Source organism: Eleutherodactylus coqui, chromosome 5, assembly GCF_035609145.1.
Source record: "Eleutherodactylus coqui strain aEleCoq1 chromosome 5, aEleCoq1.hap1, whole genome shotgun sequence".
NCBI classification, from domain to species: Eukaryota; Metazoa; Chordata; class Amphibia; order Anura; family Eleutherodactylidae; genus Eleutherodactylus; species Eleutherodactylus coqui.
The window spans coordinates 87,278,552-87,303,513 of record NC_089841.1 but is presented as its reverse complement, the minus strand read 5'-3'; the positions used below and the strand labels follow the sequence as shown (position 1 = coordinate 87,303,513).

At 41.1% G+C, this 24,962-nt stretch overlaps 1 protein-coding gene across 3 annotated transcripts in view; it reads right to left on the bottom strand.

Annotated features, from left to right (window-relative positions):
- The window catches only part of MAST4 (microtubule associated serine/threonine kinase family member 4), a 513,577-nt gene that overhangs the window by 214,636 nt on the left and 273,979 nt on the right, over positions 1-24,962 (bottom strand). For all 3 annotated transcript variants that reach the window (XM_066602813.1, XM_066602814.1, XM_066602816.1), the window contains one exon: positions 17,071-17,102. In XM_066602813.1, coding sequence (XP_066458910.1) covers positions 17,071-17,102 — 32 coding nt within the window. The remainder of the gene's footprint in view (positions 1-17,070; positions 17,103-24,962) is intronic.

Below are 24,962 nucleotides of genomic sequence, written 5' to 3'. Positions count from 1 at the left end.
GAAGTAAATTATAGGCTGCCCTATGTGTGTGCTGGGGAGGGGGAGAAGTAACTTATAGGCTGCCCTATGTGTGTGCTGGGGAGGGGGAGAAGTAAATTATAGGCTGCTCTGTGTGTGTGCTGGGGGGGGAGGGAGTAAATTATAGGCTGCCCTATGTGTGTGCTGGGGGGGGAGGGCGTAAATTATAGGCTGCCCTATGTGTGTGCTGGGGGGAGGGAGTAAATTATATGCTGCCCTATGTGTGTGCTGGGGAGGGGGAGAAGTAAATTAAAGGCTGCCCTATGTGTGTGCTGGGGAGGGGGAGAAGTAAATTATAGGCTGCCCTATGTGTGTGCTGGGGAGAGGGAGATGTAAATTATAGGCTGCCCTATGTGCTGGAGGGGAGATAAATCATATGCTGCCCTATGTGTGTGCTGGGGGGGAGGGAGTAAATTATAGGCTGCCCTATGTGTGTACTGAGGAGGGGGAGAAATAAATTATAGGCTGGCCTATGTGTGTGCTGGAGGGGAGATAAATCATATGCTGCCCTATGTGTGTGCTGGGGAGGGGGAGAAGTAAATTATAGGCTGCCCTATGTGTGTGCTGGGGGGGGGGGGGAGTAAATTATAGGCTGCCCTATGTGTGTGCTGGTGGGAGAAGTAAATTATAGGCTGCCCTATGTGTGTGCTTGGGGGGGGGAGTAAATTATATGCTGCCCTGTGTGTGTGCTGGGGAGGGGGAGAAGTAAATTATAAGCTGCCCTGTGTGTGTGCTAGGGAGGGGGAGAAGTAAATTATAGGCTGCCCTATGTGTGTGCTGGGGAGGGGGAGAAGTAAATTATAGGCTGCCCTATGTGTGTGCTGGGGGGAGGGAGCAAATTATATGCTGCCCTATGTGTGTGCTGGGGAAGGGGAGAAGTAAATTATAGGCTGCCCTATGTGTGTGCTGGGGGGGGGAAGTAAATTATAGGCTGCCCTATGTGTGTGCTGGGGGGAGAAGTAAATTATAGGCTGCCCTATGTATGTTCTGGGGGGGGAAGTAAATTATAGGCTGCCCTATATGTGTGCTGGGGAGGGAGGGAGGTAAACTATATGCTGCCCTATGTGTGTGCTGGGGGGAGATAAATCATATGCTGCCCTATGTGTGTGCTAGGGGGAGGGGGGGGGGAGTAAATTATATGCTGCCCTATGTGTGTTCGGGGGGGTGGTGGAGATAAATTATATGCTTCCCTATGTGTGTGCTGGGGCGGGGGGGGGGGGGGGTTTGGGAGATAGGGCAGTGGGCAGTATATAATCTGTGTGTGTACTGCCAGGACATTCTAAATGTCATAATTAAATAAATATGCACTAAACTCCAACCCCCTTCATAACCCCGCCCCATATAACCAAAGCCCCGCCCATGTCCCGGCCCACCCTGCCAGGCCTTGTAAAAATGGTCTTGCTTGAAGCCGGTCCCTGGTGCCAAAAAGGTTGGGGACCCCTGCTATAGACTACTCAATTAGACCACTTCAAGACAAAAAGTTTCACTCAATTTTAATTTGCATTAAGAAACTACAAAAGTAAATGAAAATTGTAATAAATGTTGAGCTAGAGGACGCTGCACGATTGTCCTCTTTAACCCTTTCCAATCCAATTTGTATCCTGGTTTTCCTAGGGGGGTTACTCTTTTTCTGCCATTATACAACGGCGCTATCTGCTGGCTAAAGCCAGTACTGCATGAGGTGACACGTTGGATAGGCTCCGACAGCAGAGAGGCTGGCAATATACAGTAAGAGAACCCCGACGGACGTCTTCCAACATCGGAGCTGTACAGCCTTAAATCATAATGTCTTCAGAGGTCAGACCGTGGATTGGAAAGGGTTAGAGTCCATGGAAAGGGTTGTCCTACATTATATGGGATTACAAAAACAGATGTTTTGCAAAAACAGCGCTACACCTGTCCATAGGTTGTGTCTAATGTAGCAGCTTGAACACAGAATACGGCCCAGAGGGAGATAAGGCTGTTAACAATACCACACAATTTGCCTAGCAAGCAAACATTGCCCTCATATATCATCCCTAACAATTAAAATAATGTACCTTTATTAGAAAATCATAATATACTATTGGGTGCTACTTAAAAAATAAACAGGGAACCTGGGTTCAATGTCTCAGTAATGACCCCATGAAACACAGGTGTCCTTATGTAGAATGCATAACGATTCCATAGGAATATATCCTGGTCTGTAATGCTAGCAACCTCATTTTGTAATGGAATAATGCAGCACAAGAGTCACACTAGCCATCAACCAACAGAGAACCCTACTGTTTCAAGAATTTGTGAATACGTTAACCTGTTATTTTGAAGGCATGTTGCAGACCAACATATATAGGAAACCCACAGCAACTAATTGTTTCTTGCTATGGCATAGTTGGCATCCCCTTCTGTTACGAAGAGGCATTCCAATGGGACAGTACCTCCAGGCCAAGAGGAACTGTTCCAACAATGAGTCTTTCCAACACAAATGCGACAGCTTATTCAGTGTGTTTAAAGATGGAGGTTACCCCTCAAAACATCTAAAAGAGGGTGTATTATATAGAGCCATATTGGAATCTGGCCTAAGGAGGCTCTGCGTGGTAACCACAAGAAGAATTCTGATAAGATCGTAAGATGCATTGGAACCTATGAGGCTTATTTGGAACATATTGTAAGAATCATGAAGAGATATTGGCAGATTTTACATGTGGTCCCGGATTTGGAGTCAATTGTTACTAAACATCCCAGTATTACCTGTGGAACCGGCCCAAATTTAAAAGACCTTTTGGTCAATAGCTATATGGGTAAACCTAATAACTATAGTAACTGGTTACAAACAATGAATTTAGGTAGCTACCCGTGTGGAAGCTGCTCCAGTTGTCTGGTCACTGCTAAATCCAGAGTCTTTACAAATCCCAACGATGGCAGAAAATATAAAACATCAAGCGATTTATTAACAGCAGCAGTATGGGTATTATATATGTGGTGCAGTGCACATGGCCCAAAATTTAGGTTGTCGAAACAAGCCAAGAATTTAGAAAACTTATCTCCAACCATCTGAGTTATGTAGAGACCAAGAGCGATACCTCTGTGTCACATCGTATTAATGAGAAACACAGGGGCGACACTGGTTGCCTAAATTTCTGGGGACTCTGCCAACTGAAATTGGGACTACAGAGAAGTAATCTAGATAGAAGACTTACAGAAAGTGGCTAGGTGGATATATAGAATTCAAAGTATAAGCTGTATTGGCCTTAATGAAAACTTTTTGTACAGCTTCTTATAGTAATATTGTATATTTTTGGTGAGATTTTCAGTATATACACCTTTCAGAATATACATTCTCAAAAGTGCCTTGTATTAAAACCATCTGGTTATATTTGTGTAGTAAAACGTTTAGCCATCATGATCAACATCTTCTATCTCTACCTCTGGATGTTCTGACATTACTGATGGCTCAATGGAGCAAGAAGGAAGATTTAAGGCTATATATACTAATGGCTTTATTTTGACATCCAGAACGGTAATGTTGAGTGATGAGTCTCGCTGGTTCAGGTAAGTATGGGAGTATAGTGTATATGAGACCCATGTTTTAAATCATATAATCTACCATTTATCCAACCACATTTCGTGTTTATACTGCTCTGATCCACTGACTAGTATAGTGTAGATCTTTAAAATTGCAAAAAACTGAAACAAAGTACATTAATTGCTCAAAAAAAATCCCACCCCTAGAAGGAGTTGTCAGAATTGAATAAAACCTTATATGTGCTATACGTTGATATAAGTAAGGAATTACAAAATCGGAGCAAAAGGATATTTATTGTAGAAAACGGAACACTTTACGAGAGGCTCTAGTACCGTGTTGGGCCGCCTCTAGCATGTATACAAGATGTGATACGGGCAGGCATGGAGACATACAGGTTCCGTATGGAATCCTGTGGCATATCACTGCACATTTCCTGCAACTAAGCCTCTAGATCATGGAAACTCATAGGGTGTCAAAGCTGGAAATCCAGATGGTCCCATACATGTTTTACCAGAGATAAATCTGATGACTGGGCAGGCCACAGAAGTCTGACAATGTTGTGACCCCCTTGCTGTGTGTGGCCGAGCATTATCCTGCTGGAAAATGCCTCTTGGTAGCTGCCATGAGAGGAACACATCTGCAGGATATCCTAAACATACCAATGAGCTTTTATTGTCCCTCATAACACTACAGGGGTGACCAACTGTTGTACATGATGACCCCCCAGACCATCACACCAGCAGTGGTGGCAGAGTGCCGCTGCACAGCAAAGGCAGGATTGAGGCCCACACACCTAAACCTCCAGACACGAACATGGCTGCCATTAGTGCCCAAACTAAATGTGGCTTTGTCACTGAAGACAACTGGATTCCACTCCAAAGTAGTTCAGTTTCTTCATTCACGACAGAACCACAAACAGAAGAGACGATGGGTCGGTGTTAAAAGCAGCACACATAATTGGCGCTGGGAAACCACTTTTTATTCAGCCAAGCACTGGAAAGGGTTTCGCCAGACACAGGAGCCTGCAACGGTGGTTCTACCTGTTTCTGGATAGCGGAAAAATGAAACAGTTGGACCTATGGGTGCTTTTCGGACAGACAATCCTCTCTACTGGTGGTCTGTTGAAAGTTTCTTAAATCCGGTTGCCTTGTGCCTGTGCTCTCACGCATCCATTTGTCCCAGAACCTCCTAACAGTCTGGTCAGAAAGGCCCAGATGGCAGGCAATTCGTCAATATCCGGTTTTTCGCTTTCCAATAATGCGCCCCCTCCCAAACGCTGTTAACTGGGCAAAATCTCTTCACTGTGTTGTAGAGGCGTCCAGTGGTCAACAAGCATTATGCAAGCGGAAAAAGAAGTCCACTACACACAAGTAGCTTCTAATAGCCTTTTTATAGACCAAGAGTGGAACCACGTTCAGGGCCTCTAGTAGCAAGAACGTTCATCTAATCACGCCATAATGCTCATTTGCATATCTGTCTGAGATGTAACTGCATGCAGAGCTTAGCAGTAGAACTCCTAGGTGCTTGATCTTTTTCTTTTTTAATGAAAAGTGTATATTTTTAACATGGATCCCTCTGACAGCCCAACGTGCATGGCGATGCACTGGTGCTCTCTGCAGGATTGGACACTTTATACAACGACAGACTATGTATAGAAACCAAGTCCCTACTTTACTGCAACACATATACATGATTTTTGAACATGGATTTTTACGCAGTCCAATCTTTTTAATAGTGCGCACGCGCCGACCCAGGAATCAGACAGATACGCTCTGTGATGACATGATGTAGGCGTTTCCTCTGCTAGTGTGAGATGTTGTGATTGGCGACTATTGCAGTGAGATACCGCATCTCAAGAGGCTTGGATTGACATATAAAGTTGTCTATTTGGATATTGGCTGTCTGTAAACCATGAAGAGTATACTGGTAAGTATATATGATCTAGCTCCATGATTGTCCGAGCCCCTGCTACCAAGTACCTCCCAACTCCTATTGAACAAATGTCAAAAGCCAAGCCGCTAGCCTATATCCTCATTTTCCTGAAGACGCCACATTGTGGCGAAACAGGTCAGTGGGGGCTAACATGATTTTAGTAGTTTCCCCTTGTTGGTTGATATCAAATGTGACTCTTGTACTACAGACTTGAGCCAGATTATTCCATTACAAAGTTAGCTTTAATCCTAGAACCTTCGGATATATTCCTATGAAAGCTATATAGAGTCAATATAAGATTCAACACATGCATAAGAGTCAACACAGAGTCAACTCATGTAAAACAGGGGGTCACATCTGTGACACTGAATACTCAAGGTCCCCGGGTTCTTAAGTAATGCCCCATAGTATTTTATGATGGGATTGTATATTAGGGCAGATTTTGCTTGCTAGACAAATTGTGTGGCGATATTGCAGCTCAGCTCCAGTAAGAGAACGTTGCAATGTCGCACACAACCTGTGGACAGAAGTGGCGTTGTTTTTGGCAGAAAGCAGACAGTTGTTTTTAATTAAAGTAAAGATCTACAAAATGTGAGCGGAGATGATAATGTATAATTTTTCCACACTCCCCATCCTTTATTTTCCTTCCGATTTTATGCAGAATGTTAACAGCTCTTCTAGGGATTTTTTATAGATTTCTCAACTAAATATAGTGTCCAAAGAGTTCCCAAAAGACCCATGTCAATCATAGCACTTCCTAGCGATTCCTAAACACTCCCTGAGAGACCAATGTGCAGTAAACTAAACTCAATTTTGAATGCTACCAGCATACAACGGGAAGAAACGCGGAATATTAATCTGCGAGGCTCCCGCTTATCCTACAAACATGTGCAAGTCCATATAGAGCTAAATTTTACACAAATGATTACTAAAGGAGATTTCCATCTTTATGTGAGCGGTGATGAATGCCTCTCCTTGTGAATTGACACAAAGACATGGATTTAGTTAATCTTTTACTGAAATATCGCAGAAGGAAAAATAAGTACAATGTCGAATGTAGAATTGCAGTCTGTGCAAGCTCATTCTAACATACGGTACTATACAACATCCAACATACTACAGGCGCCTTCTCTTGACTACATCATGCACACACATCTAACCCAATACAAAAAATACAACTTTTAGGGATTAGAAAGGTCCATAGTGTCCCCCATAAGAGTGGGGAAAACAGAACCTTAATGTGTTAGAGCAATCATGCCTGTCTATTATCCTGGGGAAGTCAGCTGCAACATATACCAGGCACATGAGGAGTCCATGTGGCCACCAGTTGAGTCTCGAATTTCCATGACTATAGAGCTCAGAAACCAGCATCCATAAAGATACATTAATGCATATGAACAAAACAGAAATATCAAAACAATGTATATGCAAGAGTCCTCTAAAAATGCTATTCTCCACTTTTGAACGTTTGAAGGGACTGTTCAGTTGTGAAGTAATGATGGCCTATGTTCAGGATAGGTAATAGATAGGAGACCGACAGGGGACCATCATCTGGGCCCCCCACCAATCAGCTGCTTTCTGGGCCAGTGCGATCTTGCACCAAACCGATTTCTGCAGGAAGCAGACAATTCTATGCCCACTCCAGTTGCCCAGTTTGACGTTGCTGGCCAAGATCGAATTGAAATGAATGGGAACTTGGCTGGCAATACCAAGCTGGGCTACTGCAGCGGGAACAGAAATGTTTACTTCCTGCAGAAATTTGCTCAGTACATGAGTACACTGGCCCAGAAAAAAGCTAATAGATAGGGGTCAGTTGCTCAGGGCCCCCAACGATCTACTATTGATTACTTATCCTTAACACAGGCTCTCTGTAGTTTACAAATGGACAACCCTTTTAAGTTTCCAGGCCATTTTACATACACAAAGTAACATGCCTAAATGATACTAACATACAGTGAAAGGCCATGACGACAAATATAGATACAACAGAAACCATAGGGGAAAAGTGTCACTTTAAAGCCACTCATCGCCTGATAACTGGGACAGACTATCATTCTGGCTGCTTCTCCCATTGATTTCTACAGTATGTGGCAGAGACGGAGTGACAATCTAGAAGAACACAGTTTTAAAATGAATAGTATTGTCAGGTTTTACAACATCACTTGGACTATATATCTACACTTACTCCTGGTGCAAATTGTACAAAACTAAAGTGCAATTCATGGAGTAATTGACTTTAAAATTAATTGGATGGCAGAGCAGTACTGGAGTAGGGCAGCCCAGTTTCTGAGACTCTCCACTAGTCAGCACCCCATCCTGCTGCAATCCTTAACCATGCAATGGATTGAGTAGGCACGTTACTGCAGTCACAGTTTGTTGACTTCTTGCATACATAAATTTTCAGAATAAGCAACCATGTGTGTAACATGGGATACACTGTACTATTCTTTCTGGCCATTACATGACTTGTATTCTGCATTTATTATCAGCTTTCCCTTGTGCAGCTTGTATCTCTAATTTTCAACCTTCTCTGAGCTAGTGGGTAAAGCCTACTGTTGTGATTATGATAATACGCTGCACAGAGAAAAAAAATGAAGATTCTTCTTCCTGTACCACACAAGTGCATCATGGAGGGTATTAGAGAAGCACTGAGCAGTGCAGATGTGATTTCAGCAGCTGGTAATATAATAAATCATTCAGTGTGATCTGTAGCAGTACATCTGTGGGAATGCTAAAAGCCGGCGTAAGCCGTAGGAAAGTAAAACACGGCAAAGCTCGCGATTTAAATCGTGGCACATTCAGCAACGCCTGTGTGAGGGAGGCCTTAGGGTGGAAAAATAAAAACAGAACTAAAATAATGCAACCACATTGTTATTTCTACCCTACAAAAATTATCTTCTTTGTGTTTATTTAACATGACAAAAACATGGTATTTTAGACTTTCTATATCCACCGTATTTCATGTATGGAGTTGGTCAGCAAACAATCTCAAATAGAAAGTGACCTCAGGTTGTCCTTTTCTGCAGATTGAGTATCTCACAACTTTGTTCTATCTGAAAGGTGCCAATGAGCCCTGCAATAAGATTCCCTCATCATCCAATTACTTGGCTCTACCTTCTAATACTACATAGAATGACTAAGTCTGCAACTCTCTGGCTGGAGGGATACAAATGACTGCAGTTCTTATGAAGAAATGATCGTTGTAGCAGTAAATATCGAAAAGTATTGGGATGCAAAGGCTGAAGCAAGGAGAGGATAGACTGCATTGTATCTAGGCCTATAAACCTTGGAAGGGTTTCCACCCCACAGAAATTCATGCCTTCCTGATATGCCTGATCATAGGTGAATGTACATTGGCAAGGCTCTCTCCATTCAAATCTATAGGTGTTAGAGACAGCTAGTAGCTTGGTTTGCCTATTTCTTTAACTCCTCAAAGGGGAGAGATTAGGCACATGCCTGACCTATTCTCGCTATAGGTAGTGAGCTGGGCCGACAATTTATCAGATGCTTATGCCATATCCTGACAGCATGCATTCATTTTCATGATATGCAGGACAACATAGGCCATGCTTGTTCTCGGGCCATAAAATACAGTAAACTCTCACTCATGTGCAGAGAAAGCAATGTAATTGAATATACAGATCAATATATTTGACAGTTGAAGTAAAGGCAGGCTCGCCCTAACTATTCAGAGTTAATGACTTAATCTCGGCTGAACGAGCAGTAAAATAGGAGAAACGGGCAAAAGAAAAAGACACAATGTATCACTTGTCTTGCTTCGTGGGGAAGTCCGCACATTATTAGTTCTTTATGAATGTTATAATAATTATATTAGACCTTTGCTTTTCCCATCAACTGATAATTTGTCTCACTCCAAATGTGAATATTGTTCTTTTCAGGCATGGAATGAATAAAAAAAAAAATATAAAAATCTTAAATTTAATATGCTTCTTCCATGTGCCAAGAAATGGGGGGGGGGGGGGGGGCATTTTTCAGTATGTGTCATTGTGTAGGTTTGTAAAGAATTACAGAATTTGTACAGAACAGTTATTATTTTGATGACTTTGCCCTTTAAATTGGTCTTTATATAGCGACATTCACTACTAAAAGTTAGTTTGGGACAATAGGCGATACTATTACTCATTGTTGTCCCAAACTATCTTTTAAGGCAATTCATTTCAAAAATTAAGACCGATCAGCCAAAATGAAAGGTGAGATTCGTAATGCGATTATTATATGTCATGTGCTTTGTTCATAGTCTGCATGTATACTATTATAGTTCCCCAGTCTACTCTATTATGGGACAGCCACCTCTTTATACATCATTACCTTTCTACTGTTTGGTTTATGAGGCTATTGCAACTCAATATTTGTATCGCGAACCCAATTTTAAAGGTCACAAACCCTATAAAGCCATAGCATGCTATTCACACTTTCTGGTTGTCCTTTTGTGCAATTTTGCTGCTTTTATAGGTATGATCCAATAGATTGATACACTACAGAACACCTGCTGTCTTTAGCTCATACTGTGACACTAAAACACATTTGCTATTTCACTGTAAAGCCATGTAAGAACCATTTTATTACCCATTTAAGATTTTCTCTCCACACAAATATCCAATAGCTCACAATTTGACCAGAAATGTATTGTCTCATGGAAAGGTTTCAGCTGATGTTTGAACTTTATGGAAAGATTTATTTAATATCAACCTTTTTCTTCATCAGTCTCATTTTGGTCTTCTACCATGTAGTATCATGGACCTGGCTAAGGCCGGCTGTTCACGGGCGTTGCACTATATCGCCGCAGATTTCCACCGCGATTTTCTGTGATGAACCCATTATGATAGGTTCATCGTGGAAAATCACTGCAACTTTCCGCTCGTGTACACCCGGCTGCGCTTTCTGTGGCTATTCTATGGAAAGCATATATTGAAATACCCGCGTCCGGATTATCGCAGCGGGTAATAATAATATTTATTTGTATAGCGCCAACATGTTCTGCAGCGCTTACATAGACAGGGGGGATACAGAAAGACAAAAGTACAAAAATTACAGAACCACGGTTACATAGTAATCAGTTGATGGTAACAATAGGGGTGAGGGTCCTGCTCCAACGAGCTTACATACTACACGTAATGGGGTGATACAGAAGGTAAAGGGGCTGGAGATGTACACGGTACAGCGAGGTGGAGAGTGAGGGATGCTATACACATAGACAATGGTCAGACATTTAGCCGTGTGACGTCAGGATCGGTATGACCGCAGGAGCGGTTTATGAGGGCTAGCAGGGATTGCAGTCAGTAGGTCAGGGAGCGTGTTATCAGGCGGAGTACAGAGGGGTTTGTTTAGGGAATGCGGTATGCCTCCCTGAAGAGGTACATTTTTAGAGCACGCCTGAACTTCTGCGAGTCCTGGATTGCTCGCATAGCCTTTGGTAGTGCGTTCCAGAGGACCGATGCTGCTCTGGAGAAGTCTTGGAGGCGGTGGTGAGAAGTTTGAATTAGAGGGGTAATGCAGTGCAATATTGCCCATGGATAGGAAGCCCAAAAGGGGGACTTTCTAAATGCCATTTATTCTCTTCAAGCACATAAATATAGAATAGCAAAGAAAAACATTAAAAAATACATACAAAAGTTTTAATTTATTAGATAAACCACAGGTTATGAGATTATTAAAAAAAACTAACAAAACAAAAAACACACACACACTCCAACAATGAGATAAATATATTAAGCCCGTCATTTTCTGCGTAAGGCTTAGTAAGACACACAGTGTACTGAATACATGTAGAGATGCATGCCTCTTCATGTATTTAGCCGATCACTGGTACCTTCTTGCGCCTTACATGGTAACATAGTAGGTGAGGTCAAGAAAAGACACGTCTATCCAGTTCAGCCTATTAATCCCCTATGTTGTTCCAGAGGAAGGCAAAAAAACCCTAATGCGGTAGAAATCAATGTACCACACAAACATTTTTGCCATAATTTACACCGGTTTGTGGCGTAAAATTATACATAAATCTGTCGTTCCGGGGCAGCTCCACTGTCTCCCCAAGCTGTTGGGTCTTCCATTTAACACTGTGTAATAGAAGTGCTCTTAGATCAGCCAAGAGCAGCACTAGTTTTACCTATGGAATGTAGCTGTAAAGACGTATTCACATAGGTGTGCTTTCAGTCCATGTGTGTGACTGCAACAGACAGCTTATGTCATCGTTCAAGTTAATGGGCTATTCAGACATGATCAATGTTCTGTGTTAAATAAATTGCAGCATGTCCTACGCTGGTCTGTTTTCGCAGAGCAGAACTGCCCGTTCAAGTCGATGGGTGCACAAAGAAAGGAAGTTCAAACAAACATATACATACACACATCAATGTCACAACACATTACTGGAGGCTAGTCAGAAGTCTACAATATATTTGCCATGTTCATAGAGTAAAACACCCAATTTGCATTTACCTTGATGTTACACATCTTAAACCCAGAGGGTTTGTTGACTGACATAATTCATTAACAATTAGCAGCTAATTCTATAATAAAAAAAAAATAATTAAAATGTAATAAATTAGAGTACATTTTATTTCAGATCAAGGCGCCCGATCTTATGATGAAGTTGATGTAGTTCAAGGTTACCAAGAAATCAATTCATGAATTTAAAGAGACTTCTCACCCGCTGAAACACTTCAAAGCATAAATAGCTCAGAAAAAATACAACGGAGCTCATCCATGTAAACATATTAATAAGGACAAATGGTGGTTTAGTTCTACAGAATATTTTATAATATTTTAAACTAGGCTGAGGCAAAAGATCCCATCATAAGGATGACACAGTAAGCTTTTTTTTCCTGTTGCAAGTCCTATCATAAGGTTTCATTCTGAAGATACAAGGTAATCGGACGCCACCAGCTGATGGTTGGATGAAGATAGATAGTTGGACCAAGTAATTTACAACTGTAGTCTTTGTTACCAGGGTGTAGATCACGCGGCTGCTACGTTGGCCTTGTATAGAGCTGGCTCTTCCCTGGTAGTTCACAATCTTTCCTTTGCTCCTAGGCATAAAGAACCTTTTTCTCTGCAGATAAACAGTATTCTTAAGGAGGCTATAAACACTGACTTTTGACCAAAGGCTTGTTTGAGTGACAATCATTGCTCCTCACCCCTCCATAAACATGTACACTTGTTTTGGCCAAGTGCACGTTGCCTTCAATGGGGAGAAGGGAATAAACCGCGGCCAGACATCAGTGGAAAGTCAGGTAGCTCCATAGACATTAGATTGTTGGGCGATCCCAAAGTGTCTAATGTGTATCAGCACTTTTAACAAGTGATGAGTGGAGAATTGACCCAATAATCACAAAAGCACATGGAGGGTGAAACAATAAGTCAACCAGGATGAGACTAATTTGAGTTGCTGTCGGTAAATTAGTGAAAAAAAAATGTATGAAGAAGATAGGTTGGAATTAAAGATTTTGGATGATCGTTTTAGGACTTTGAAATGCATTTTCTGTATGACAGGGTGCTAGAGGATGGTCCCACACAACATTGAGGCATCAAAAGAGTAGAAGTGTTACTTTTTTTTAACAAACGTTCAGAATGCTTTAAAATGAAGAAAGTAGTAATACTCACCCTACTAATCCCCCACCATTCCTATTCTGGAGCTTTACATCGTTCCGTGCTGGTTTCTGCATTTCTTAGTCTCTGTTGAGAGACATGCAGTTGCTGCAGCCAGTTACCGGCCACCCTAGTTGATACAGATTTAGCATTGATGCACCCAATTCAAGTGTGTCAGAATTTCGTTTTGTCTTTACCATGACAGAAGTCGGAAGGAACATTGATACTTAACAGTCCTTCTGTGACATGAGCATATTTTAATTACAAATAAGCAATGTAATTGATATTTTAAAAGTAATTGCCCAGTTCTGAGCTCAAAATGATATGTAGTGTTAATCACTAATTCTAGGTGATGATTACCTGTTATGGCAGAGCTGTGATATCTGCCTACAGCTAAGCTGCACAGTGTCTACAACGAGCCTGCTGTAGTCTGAAACACACCCCGCCTCATCATTGGCTCAGGCTGCTGCTTCCTTCCCCTGCCTGAAGCTCTAATTGGCTGCTGTATATAAACACAGTTAAAACCTTACAAGTAAATGCTTTTGGTAGGTGATTTCTATTACAGCAAGATAGAATGATTATAAAGTATAGCCAACTAAACCACCAGTGATAAAAAGGTGAACGTCGAGTAACATATACACTGCGACAAATAAGCCTTAGTAATGAAGAGTCTGGCCAGCCAAGATGATGATACATGATTAATTTTTTTGGTTTTTTTTTAGCCAAAACATATATTTCTTTACCCCTCGCAATATATAAAAGTGTATCATGCAATATACTAGCAATTATTTTAACACTTTTCTATAAAACCAGCACTTTATGAATTCTGTATGTCATAACTACTCAGAAATGAAACAATGGCTACAGTACAGGAATAAATCATCTTTTGTCAGCTATGAAAATAAAAATTGTGTGATCAATCTTTTGGCTTATCAGTCATGAGCAAATATTATTGCTGCTCCTATTTGTCATCGGTATGATTCAGATGCCGCTCGTATCTCTTGCTATGACAGTACAGCAGGCTATATCCTACTCGTACCACCAGACGCCAGTCATAAAATGATCTCCACAATGTGACTTTAAGATGACAGCAGTTGTATTTTTCGGTTCTATAAACCCACAGACAGTAAAATGACCACAAAACATATTTACCCATTACTAGTGCAATGCAACCAAGATCCAGTATCTGTATATTGCTCATTATGCACGCTATGATCATATATTTCACATCAGCCATTATAACATATCGGCATACTAAAAAAAAAAAAACCTGTATGACACACAGTAGCAGAGATTTACAATATACTTCTATCAGACGTACAAGCAGCACCTTTACTGAAAATACTGCTGTTGGCCTAAACCAGAATACAGAGTAACCACATCAATACTATTGTGCTGGCATTTGGTTAAACAGAACACATTAGAACTATATCGAGGGCAAACTGTGCAGGAGGCATTCCTTTAGCTATAGTTGTGTTGTACAATAAAAAGCAGACCGTGAAAACATAATAGCAGTCCCCTAGTCATCCCTGTGTAATATCTGAACCTAATCTACGGAGGTCAAGTACATTCTGTTGCAATGAAACCGTGAAATCTGTAGCAAATCTGCAGCATTTATGAAACAAGTAGTATATGATTGGGTGCATTCTTTGTCTCCATGGATTTCTAGCATGGTGGATATTCCACTATAGAAAATCTGCAGCTGGCCCTTCCCATTAGGACGTACACTTAAGTTAATATTCCCATTGAGTTTGGTTTCTTTTCTGTTTGAGTTCCGGTTTTGAAATATACTTTTTGGTGAAAGTTAATGGTCAGTGACCTGGAGCAGCTACATCGAAAACAGAACATAATGTAAAATGTTCAGAGCAAATGTTAAATATCTGCGTTCCTGTGTATGTAAACTGACAACTTGGTCAGTAAACATGGCATCCAATTTTCAGGACATGCGCCAAATTCAATATATTGTGCTTTAAAGAAAAAAAAAACTCACTATTGGTGCATGCTCCCTAAACATAATATAGCAATGGATATTTACATCTACGATTAATTGCTTGTGTACAATACAAAATTCACTGGGGTAGCAGAATCAACTAGATGGAAGTAAATCCCTTTCACTGTGAGGATTCTTCTATACTCATAAAACTTAACTTTTAATAAATTATCCGTCTAAAAGACTTCATGCAAAGCCTGACACAAACAACGCACAACCATAAAATACCAAAAGGGTATATAATTGCCATGCACCTTAATGACCAGGAAGCATAGAGCCAAGGGGGGAGAACATATAACCCCTAGTACATACAAAGGAGGGATAATATAATCTCTTATATAGAGACAAAAAGTAGTATAGAGGACTAAAATTAAGTCTCTAACTTATTTCGAAGATAATTGCCTCTACCCTCCACTAATAGTTCCCGTGATCCTATCTTGTTGTAAGGATCAATTACAAGTAGTACCTTCATGGAGCAAGCTTGGGAGAAGACACCCAACCGCAACAGCTGTGATCAGAGAAAACTCTGATCATGGTTGTTAATCAGTGGGACTTAAAATTTACCAAATGGTCTTGCCGCAATAAGATCATGAGGTTGCCATCTGGTTATCATGGCAGCCTGGGGACTTCTGCTATGATCACCTGTGGCCTGTCTTTAATAGGCAGCCTGTTAATGCAATACCATATTACTGTATAAGCAATCAAATGATCACAAGTTCAAGCCCACTGTGGGGACTAATAAAAAAAAAAAAGAACCCAGAACCCACTGCTTGGAACCAAGAAGCCGTTTTTCGATTAAGCCACTAAATCCTGTGATTGGCTGAGCAGTCACATGAACAATGAACAGTATGTGACCAACACCCGACTTCTTCCAGGGCGTTAGAGCCTTATAACAAGCCACAGAAGCAGGCAAGTAAGTACTTTCCCCCCCCCCCCTTATTTTACTCATTTTTAAGCCTGTGGAAACATTTAAAAGTCCCAGAAACCCCATTAAGTCTGCCAAACCAAAGGCTCCTTCAAAAGGAAGCGCAACCCATTACATAGCAAGGCACTGGTTGGCCAGATGAGATCCCTTCAATGCAGCTAAGGGAGGGTACTAGTTTTCATGGAATAGACCCAGTGGGTGTACAAAGACTTATTTTTATCCAATTCTCCATAGGAAAGAAGTATGCAATATGAGCTCATGTCAGCCAAACCAGAAACTACTTTAAAAAACTGCATCAGAAAGAGCACCAAAAACGACATGTTTTCACGAAAATATCCCATGTCCTCTGCACTCCAACAGTGTTTTCGTACCAGAGCAGTCTGTTAGATAAATTTTTGGTGGCCCTCCCATCCTACCCCTTTGCCTGTATTATACACATTATTTGGCCAGGCATCTGTCTGCACAGCTCACATTCACAGATTCAATAAGAACTCTATTCAATAGATTCCATGGAGCCGCGTGATGCGCACTGATGCTAGAACAGGGGAGCCTTACCCCTTCCAAAGTTCCACTGTGCTAACATCAGTGCGTTAACTATAAGTGTGCAGCGTCCGGCTACTTGGCAGCTGGTTAGCCAGACAGCGTTTAATCAGCAAAGCATTTCATCCTGCAGTATTCATTGAAATGCCTCCCGCAATCTACTCTGTATCCGTTGACAAATCGATAGGCGGCCAACCTGTACGCCGATATTAATATGGCATAAAACCTTAAATATGAACTATATGTCTTTTCAGCCAATTATCAAGGAGAACCAAAAGGACAGAAGTCAATCAATCAAAACACAAAATTACAATCCCAATGAAAAAAGTCCTGCGTGCCTTACTGCTCATCATATCACTGCTATGTGTTCAATTTTCTTCCCTATAAAAACACATAAGGCAAATACTAATCAACAGGAGCTGCAATATTGAACTGCGCATACAGCGCGTGTTTTGTAAGTCAGCCGCCAATATTGGCTCTATGAATAAAACATCAATATGAATTCAATGTCAGTCTTCACTAGAGACATTACAACAAATACACCAATTTACTCACAAGCTTCCCCGTCTTGGTAGGCTCAGTTCTTTCTGAAAGAGAACAAAGTACATATATTCTGTTAAAATGGGAAAAACACCAACATCTGTATAAATCTAATGAAAGAGATAGATTTCCCTACAATATTTCAATTGCTCAATTGTTACTTATTTACAATGTGGAAGAAATCTAAAATTTTAATCTGCCGGCACCTTATTATAAAAACAATATATTTTACATTATACAGTACATTCCGCGAGATGACTGATCAGCTGGCTTGTCCGTTGTCATGCCAAGGTCAGCTCACAGGGTTGCTGGTTAATTTAAACTTTATTTCGGTGGACTAAAATCAATAGTGAACCCCAAAACGCTAATAAAAAGGTCAGCACTTAAAAAAGTGAGACATGTAATTTATAATACATCAGACTTCCACCGAAATGTATATAGGTATATATAGGAAGTCACTGAGTCACCGGGGCGGTGTTAGGGCGGTTCAGAGTCATGGCTGTTATCCCTCCCATTGCTCCTAGATCGACATTTTCCTTGGCGCATGTATTCAGAAAAAGTTGCATTGAAATCTCACATAGGGAAATGTCAATCAAGGAAGAATGGGCATGATAATAGCCATGACTTGGCATGGTCCCAACTCCGCCCCAGGGTATGCAATTCATCTGCTGCTCTTAAACTTTATTTATAGGCAGATAGTATAATTGACTATTTTAACGTGGCAGGAATGCTGTGTACTAGCCATACAGAACAACGCCTTTAGATTAAGCATGAAAAAAAATTTGATGAACGGTCCCTTTAAAGTCAGTAAATCAGAAATTGTGATAACTATTATATGAAATAAACAATTTATTCTATGTACAGGACATATAAAACACATATACACACAACACGCTTATGATCATTTAACATACAGTGAAACCTCAGAGATGACCATCCAAAAACGGCATTGAAAAGTAGTCTTGTAGGGGGATGATTGTCTCAAAAAAGATGGACAGTATGTATAATATATGGTGGAATTAAAAATCAGTCAGGGAAAATCTGGTCTGGATAAGCAAGTGGACTTCTCACAGAGATGGTCTTTTGGAGAAGTTTCACTGTATACCATTTAGCACCAACACAATCCATAGTAATGCACAATAAATGAAGGGTGAGGAACAAACTAACATATAAACAACAAACGTAAAGTCACAGAGTTTACAATCTACTTAAAAAGAAAATTATACATGTTCAGCTACAGTACAAATCAAGAGTCTGAAAAGAAGGTACTTTTATTTAAAAATTTACGACCTGAACAACGTTATTTATCATCACCACATGGAATATCACAATTGATAGGCCATACACACAAAGGCAACCTGTCACCATGAACATGCTATTTTATGAGGGGTAAAGACCCCGAAACAGCTGTCTATGTATGGATTCTGGTTTGGCTTTCAATTCCCAGTCATTGTTACAAGGCTTGTATAAAGAGTCTAACACTGACTTGCAGGAATACTGCCTTCAGAGGTATAGTTCCATCTCCCTTATTTGCATCTAATCTATCAGCATCATGTTACAGAGAGGGATTCCCAAGTAGGTTGATATCTAGTGTTGTGAAAAAAAAAGTTTCAGTATAACCTTATAATTTATTCTTTTTCATTTCGGTTCATTCTGGACTTAAGTCCAGTGGGCGGTTTTATGCTTATTGACAGGTAACTCTGTATGAACGCTTCACAGATGAGAACCTCCCATTGAACTCTTAAGACCAGAATGAGCCAAAATTTTAAAGACTTAAGAGTTCTACTGAATTTCCCCCCACAAAACTATATAGTCATCATTTCAACTTTTGTTGCTTAACATTCATAGGTCCTAGTATTCAGCAAATTAGTCTGGATTTAAAGAAAGCCGTAAACGAGGTGCATCAAAAAAGTCTCATAACATCACAGGACCCTAGCATACAAAGTCCTACAATCTTGCGTGCCTTCACTGTTGCCTGTATGGAAACGTAAATGCACTAGGAACAATCTAGGGCAATTTGGCGAAAACTTCATTTTCCAAAGTGAATTTTCTCATCCTTTCTTACCCCCTTTAAGTAATGATCATTTTTTTCTATGTAGGTTTTAAACAAAAAACTTTCACCTGAACCTTGTGGCTAAGGAGCTTGTAATCCTACCAAAAGGAGCCGCCACATATGGCCATTGAAAAACAAAGGATCTCGTAGAGGAGCCCCGGATCTCGTAGAGGAGCCCCGGATCTCGTAGAGGAGCCCCGGATCTCGTAGAGGAGCCCCGGATCTCGTAGAGGAGCCCCGGATCTCGTAGAGGAGCCCCGGATCTCGTAGAGGAGCCCCGGATCTCGTAGAGGAGCCCCGGATCTCGTAGAGGAGCCCCGGATCTCGTAGAGGAGCCCCGGATCTCGTAGAGGAGCCCCGGATCTCGTAGAGGAGCCCCGGATCTCGTAGAGGAGCCCCGGATCTCGTAGAGGAGCCCCGGATCTCGTAGAGGAGCCCCGGATCTCGTAGAGGAGTCCCCAATTCATTCTTCATGGTGAGAGTTAATTTTAGTTAGTGCAATTTAGGTGCATTGTTACAGGAATAAGGGAACTTTAAGGTGGTTTTAGGTTAGATGACCGTCAGCTGCCTTAACGGGCATCGCTCTTGTGCGATAGTCTTTCAGTGAATGGAGGCAAAGCGCAGCACAGAGGGCTCCCAGGCACCCACCTCCATTCACTGCAAACAGGCAGTTGATCAACGTCTACAGACGCAGCCAAATACCCTCATAAGCAATTACACAGTCCGGCATGGAAATCAATGCCAAACAATGGGCCTTTTACAAGGGCATATTTCCTGCCTGTAACTAGTGTCGGTCGGTGATTTAACAAGTTAATTGCTTCATGTAAATAGATGTTAAACGTGCACCAAATCATAAGGTCTAAAGATCATTAATATGACCATTTGTCCCCATGCTGTATGCATCTGTCAGCAGCAAATGGACTATTTACGTGAGTGGATGTGCTGCTGACTATTTTTATGTCTTCATGTGATCAAACAAGCAATTTCTTGTTTGCTGGCTGACCACTGGGCATCTTTATGCAGGACGATGACCTGCTGATCATCAGCCCCTATAAAAAGGACCTTAAAAGGGTTTTTCTGGGGCTCCGGTCATCAACAGGTGATCGGCATGAGTCTGCTGCTTGGGACTCCCAGCAATCAGCTGTTATCTGGTCTGCTGTCAGCACAGTAGGCGCTAGTGGCTGACAGATCCATATACATCACAGCGGACTGGATTAGTAATGCAGGCATTGACTTCAATGCAACAGCAGCCTGGGACGATGCAATGTGTACAGAGCCGTCGGATTCGGGCTTCATCCCCACTGAGCTGAATGCCAGGGTCTGGAGTAGCAGACCCCCGCTGATTAACTATAGCCTATCAAAAGGCTAGGTCATCAATAGTTCAGATCCAGACCTTTAGGCCACCTGCATGCAGCAAAGCCGGATTACGCATCCGGATTCCCACAGCAGATTCCGTCTTTAACTATGGCTAGCGACCCTGCGTACCTGTATTTACGCTTCTTGTTCCTTTCTGTGGATGGTCGTGACGAGCCGCCGTTCGACACGGGTGGTACAGAGTTTTTTTTTCAAAGATTTGTCTCCTGTGCCATCGCTAGAGGAGGGTGCGGAATCCACAACCTGTTCACAATGTTAACTGCAGACAGGCCGCGGGTCGGACGTCTTCCATTGACTTCAATGCATATGTCCACGCAACACCCGCGCAAAATGGAGCATGCTACGATTTTTCCTCCGTGAGCAGAAATCGCGATTTCCACTTATGTGCAGGAAAAATCAATTTCCCACAGCATGCTATGGACGTTTTTGGGTACGGATGCCCGTGGTGGATTGCCGCAGTAAAAATCTGCCCGTGTGCAGGCGGCCTTACAAAGAGCAGGTACAGTTCTAATTAGTTTACAGTTAATATTCACATATGCTGCATGGGACAACTCATCTGGGCATTTGGTGAAAATAGTTACTACAGTGAGTTGGTGTATAAGTGACTGGTGTGCTTAAACAAAAAGTGATTGTGGTCCGCTTGTTGCTGAAGAGCACACCAACCTGCTAAATTATTGGCTAGCTGCTCAAAGACAAACAATTGGCTGTTCATACCAAGCAATTAAATCAACCAGTGACTATTTTTAGGTAAGCTGAAACAAAGCGATTAGTGACCAGTGAACAAATTCTCACTCCTCCTCCTACTGGTGGCCGTGTTCACATAGCACAACTGTCACTTACGTTCACTCCTTCAAGTGACTATTCGGACAATAGTTGTCCCATGTAAAGCCACCCATAGAAGCCGTTTCCTAACACTGATTTGTTACCTTTCAAAGAGATTGTTACAAATCACACAACTACTCCAACACACCTTAGACGCCTTGCTAGCTCCTTTCCAGAATCTGCCTCTAAAAACAGCTAAAAGGAGATTTTTCTGAGGATATTAGATGGAGTATAAACTACTTGCATTATAAAGGGAAAGTGAAGAGCGGACTGAAAAGGAAGGTGCTTCAAAAATTGGAGTTCAAAAAAAGTATTAACAGATAAAGAAAATTGGATCAGCTTCTTAGAAAGTGATGACCTAGTGTAATTTTGTCAGTATGTTTAAACTTTAAGAGCATTATATTCTATTATGTTATAATATATTCTATTGACTACCCTATGGTCCAATACCCAGTGAGTCTTAGGCTACGTTCGCATGTAGAGGATTCGGTACAGATTTTCCTTAGTGGAGAATCCACATCAAATTGAGCATCAAAATCCGTCTGCAGCGGACTTCACCCTTTCAATTGAACGTATCCTTATGTTTTTATCTAACTAACGGTGAGAACAATATACTGTTCACAGTTGTCAGCCTGACTTTTTTTTCAACAACTTTGGGCAACTTCTACAAAAATCACTGACGGCTAACATATTTTTTTTTTTTTGAGTATGGACTTTCAATGAGAGAGAGCGCTGCAGTACCACAGCAGGCCACTACACAGTGGAGGGTGTTTTGAGTCTCCTGGCCAGAGCCCCTTTATATTAGCTAATTGGGAAGGGTGCTGGTTGTCAGAACCATGATCTGAGGATAGACAAACAATACTTCTGTACTGGGAAACCCCTTCAAGCAGATATCCATTTGACATGCACAAGTCTCAGGTACATATAAATCAGGGTGGTCCTCAGACTTGAGCAAGACCGTTTTTGATGTAGTTTTTTGAGCAAAAGCTGAAATATAAAGTACTGTTGTCTCCTTTCTGCTGGATCTACTTCTGTCTTTGGCTAAGTAAACAGTAATTCTACGCTTCCAAAAAACTGCGTGAAAGTACCCTAAAATGGGATCTTCACGGCACAATGTGGAATTACAACCACTGGAACTTCAATCAGCACAATGAAGGCTCCCAGTCATTGTGTATACAGTCACTGTGACTCACCCCTAAAGGTGGCTGTGCTTGATACTGCACCTTGCCCCAATCAAGTAAATGGTAACTGCAAGTAACCACTGATTAACACAGATGTTGTAGTCGCAGAATAGGCTGTGTTTAAAGTCTTGGACTATTTTAGGGAAAGTGTTCTTTAAGGATGACAACCAAGTATTACTGTTTTCTTCTTACCTGTATGCGTCCAGGATCCGGCTAGTACCAATTTTAAAAACAAGGGGGGAAAAAAAGCATAGTGAATTATGCCAGATATTAATACATTTCACTTATGGTAAAAATAATCATATAGTAAATAACAACAACATGGTATACTTTATAATAGTCTTCACATTATAATGATGACTTAACAGTCTGATGAAACAAGCTGCAATCCTATAAGTGCCTTGCAACAGACGGTCATAAATAAGCAGAGAGTCTGGATTGCCATAAAAGCTACATAAATTCTTCAACGTTACATAAACTCCACACAGTTAAATAGCAAACAAAGCAATATATTTCTGCTCTATTTGCAGACATCCTTGGATTATTGATTGTAACGTTTACCGATGATACACAGTAATCCTTCAATGAAACGGATCGGAGTGATTCCCCAGCATATTGTGACACTAGTGGCTAAAATATCAATTTACTGGAAAACATCTTGTGAAATATTTCAACATTAAGCTGACATTTTCATATTCAGGCTCGTTTCCTCCACTACTTCAAAATCTGAATTATGAGGTTACTAAATGGAAATCTTACATGTTTTCACATAGTTAAAAGTTGATAGGCGATTTACTTCGATAATAAATATCAAATGAACCGACAAAATTCAACAAAACAGTCGTGTGTTCCAAATTAGAATTTTGTTTAATGCCTAAAACAAATATTAAAACACAAGTAATGATGGATTAAATCCAACATCCACTGAGCATCATTTCCAAACCCAAAGTAACAGGGGATGGAGATTGGATTCTGCTTATGTGACAAGTGCAGTTATTTGAGCAAACCAATTTGGCAATGTCACAATAACAATTTCTTGAGATCACTAAAGCTGGATTGACATGGGTGAGCGCGATGTTTACTGCACTCCCAAATCTGCGATTTTTACCTGCAGTTGCGATGTGCTTTGCTAAAAAAAATAAATAAATAAATTTTAAAAAAGCACCATGTACTTTTTTTCATGGGTGAGAAAAAATAAAATAAATTGCATGTGCTTCCTTCTAGGTGCTCTCCCCAAGGAGAAACAATACCCTTCCTGACCCACATCTATAGGACTCTCACTAGCCAAGCCAGAAAACCTACTGTACACTGATGGTGGGCAATCACCCCGAAACAGCTGTCTTTGCATGGTTATTCTGGCTTTGGCTTACAATTCCCAGCTATTGTTACAAGGCTTGTTTAAAAAAAAAAGTCTTACATTGACTTGCAGGAATGCTGCCTTACAATAGGAGGTGCTGCAGAAGAAACAATACCCTTCGTGATACAAACAGTCCATGAGAAAAATCGGCATGTGAATATACAGATTGAGATAGATACTTTTCACATGAAGGCTCCATCTATATTTCTACCAGACAGAACTTGCATATGAATCCAACCCAAGTATGAGGCATAAAGCTCATCCATTTTTAAACACTTACAGACGTAGCATAGTGATTTTTATGGCTCGTGAGCTGCTTGAGAAGAATTCTTCTATTTTCTCTTCAACTTGTGAATCTTTCCAGTAAAACTATACTACTGCTTATTGCCTCCTATTTAGGTGTCAATCATTGGACCAAAGATTGACTTATGCAAATTTCCATTAAAGTGACTATTTTCAGGATGAAATTCTGTGCCACGACCGGATGGTGGAGGGGGTATATTATTTTATCAATTGTATCAGAAACTAAACAGTTGGCACCGTATTGGACCACTATGCACTGCTCTCATTGGCCAGCGCTGATCTCATGAGCAGCACTTGCCAATCGGAGAGCAGATTCTGCGCACTGGTAGTCCTAACCTTTCCAATGCACTATTGACGATTAGGTAGTTTCAAGTCCAGGGAGGTATTTCTTATACTTACCCGGCTTCCCGATCCAATGCTGAAAAAGCTCTCCAATTAGCACTCCAAAGTGGAGGAGACTATGGGTGTTATGGCAACATCCAAACATGAACTGCAGTGGAGGGCCACATGCAAACATTTTAAACCTCCTATAAACTTTAATAAAGAGAGCAACATGTTTAGACCACCACCTCCAACTCATATACTTCCTTTATTGGATGCCAAACAGACGTCAAGGAACCCCATTCTCCTGATAAATGGGGGACTCGGAGATGGCTACACACCAGGAGCATTTGCCATTATTGCTCCTGTGATATGTATCATTTCTAGTCTTTCACATGGAATTTACATGTGAGCAGTTACAGACAAACATTTCTGTACCCAGATGGAATCGTGGACAATAGGTCCAGATAAAACTGCTCAATTTATTTCTAGAGTT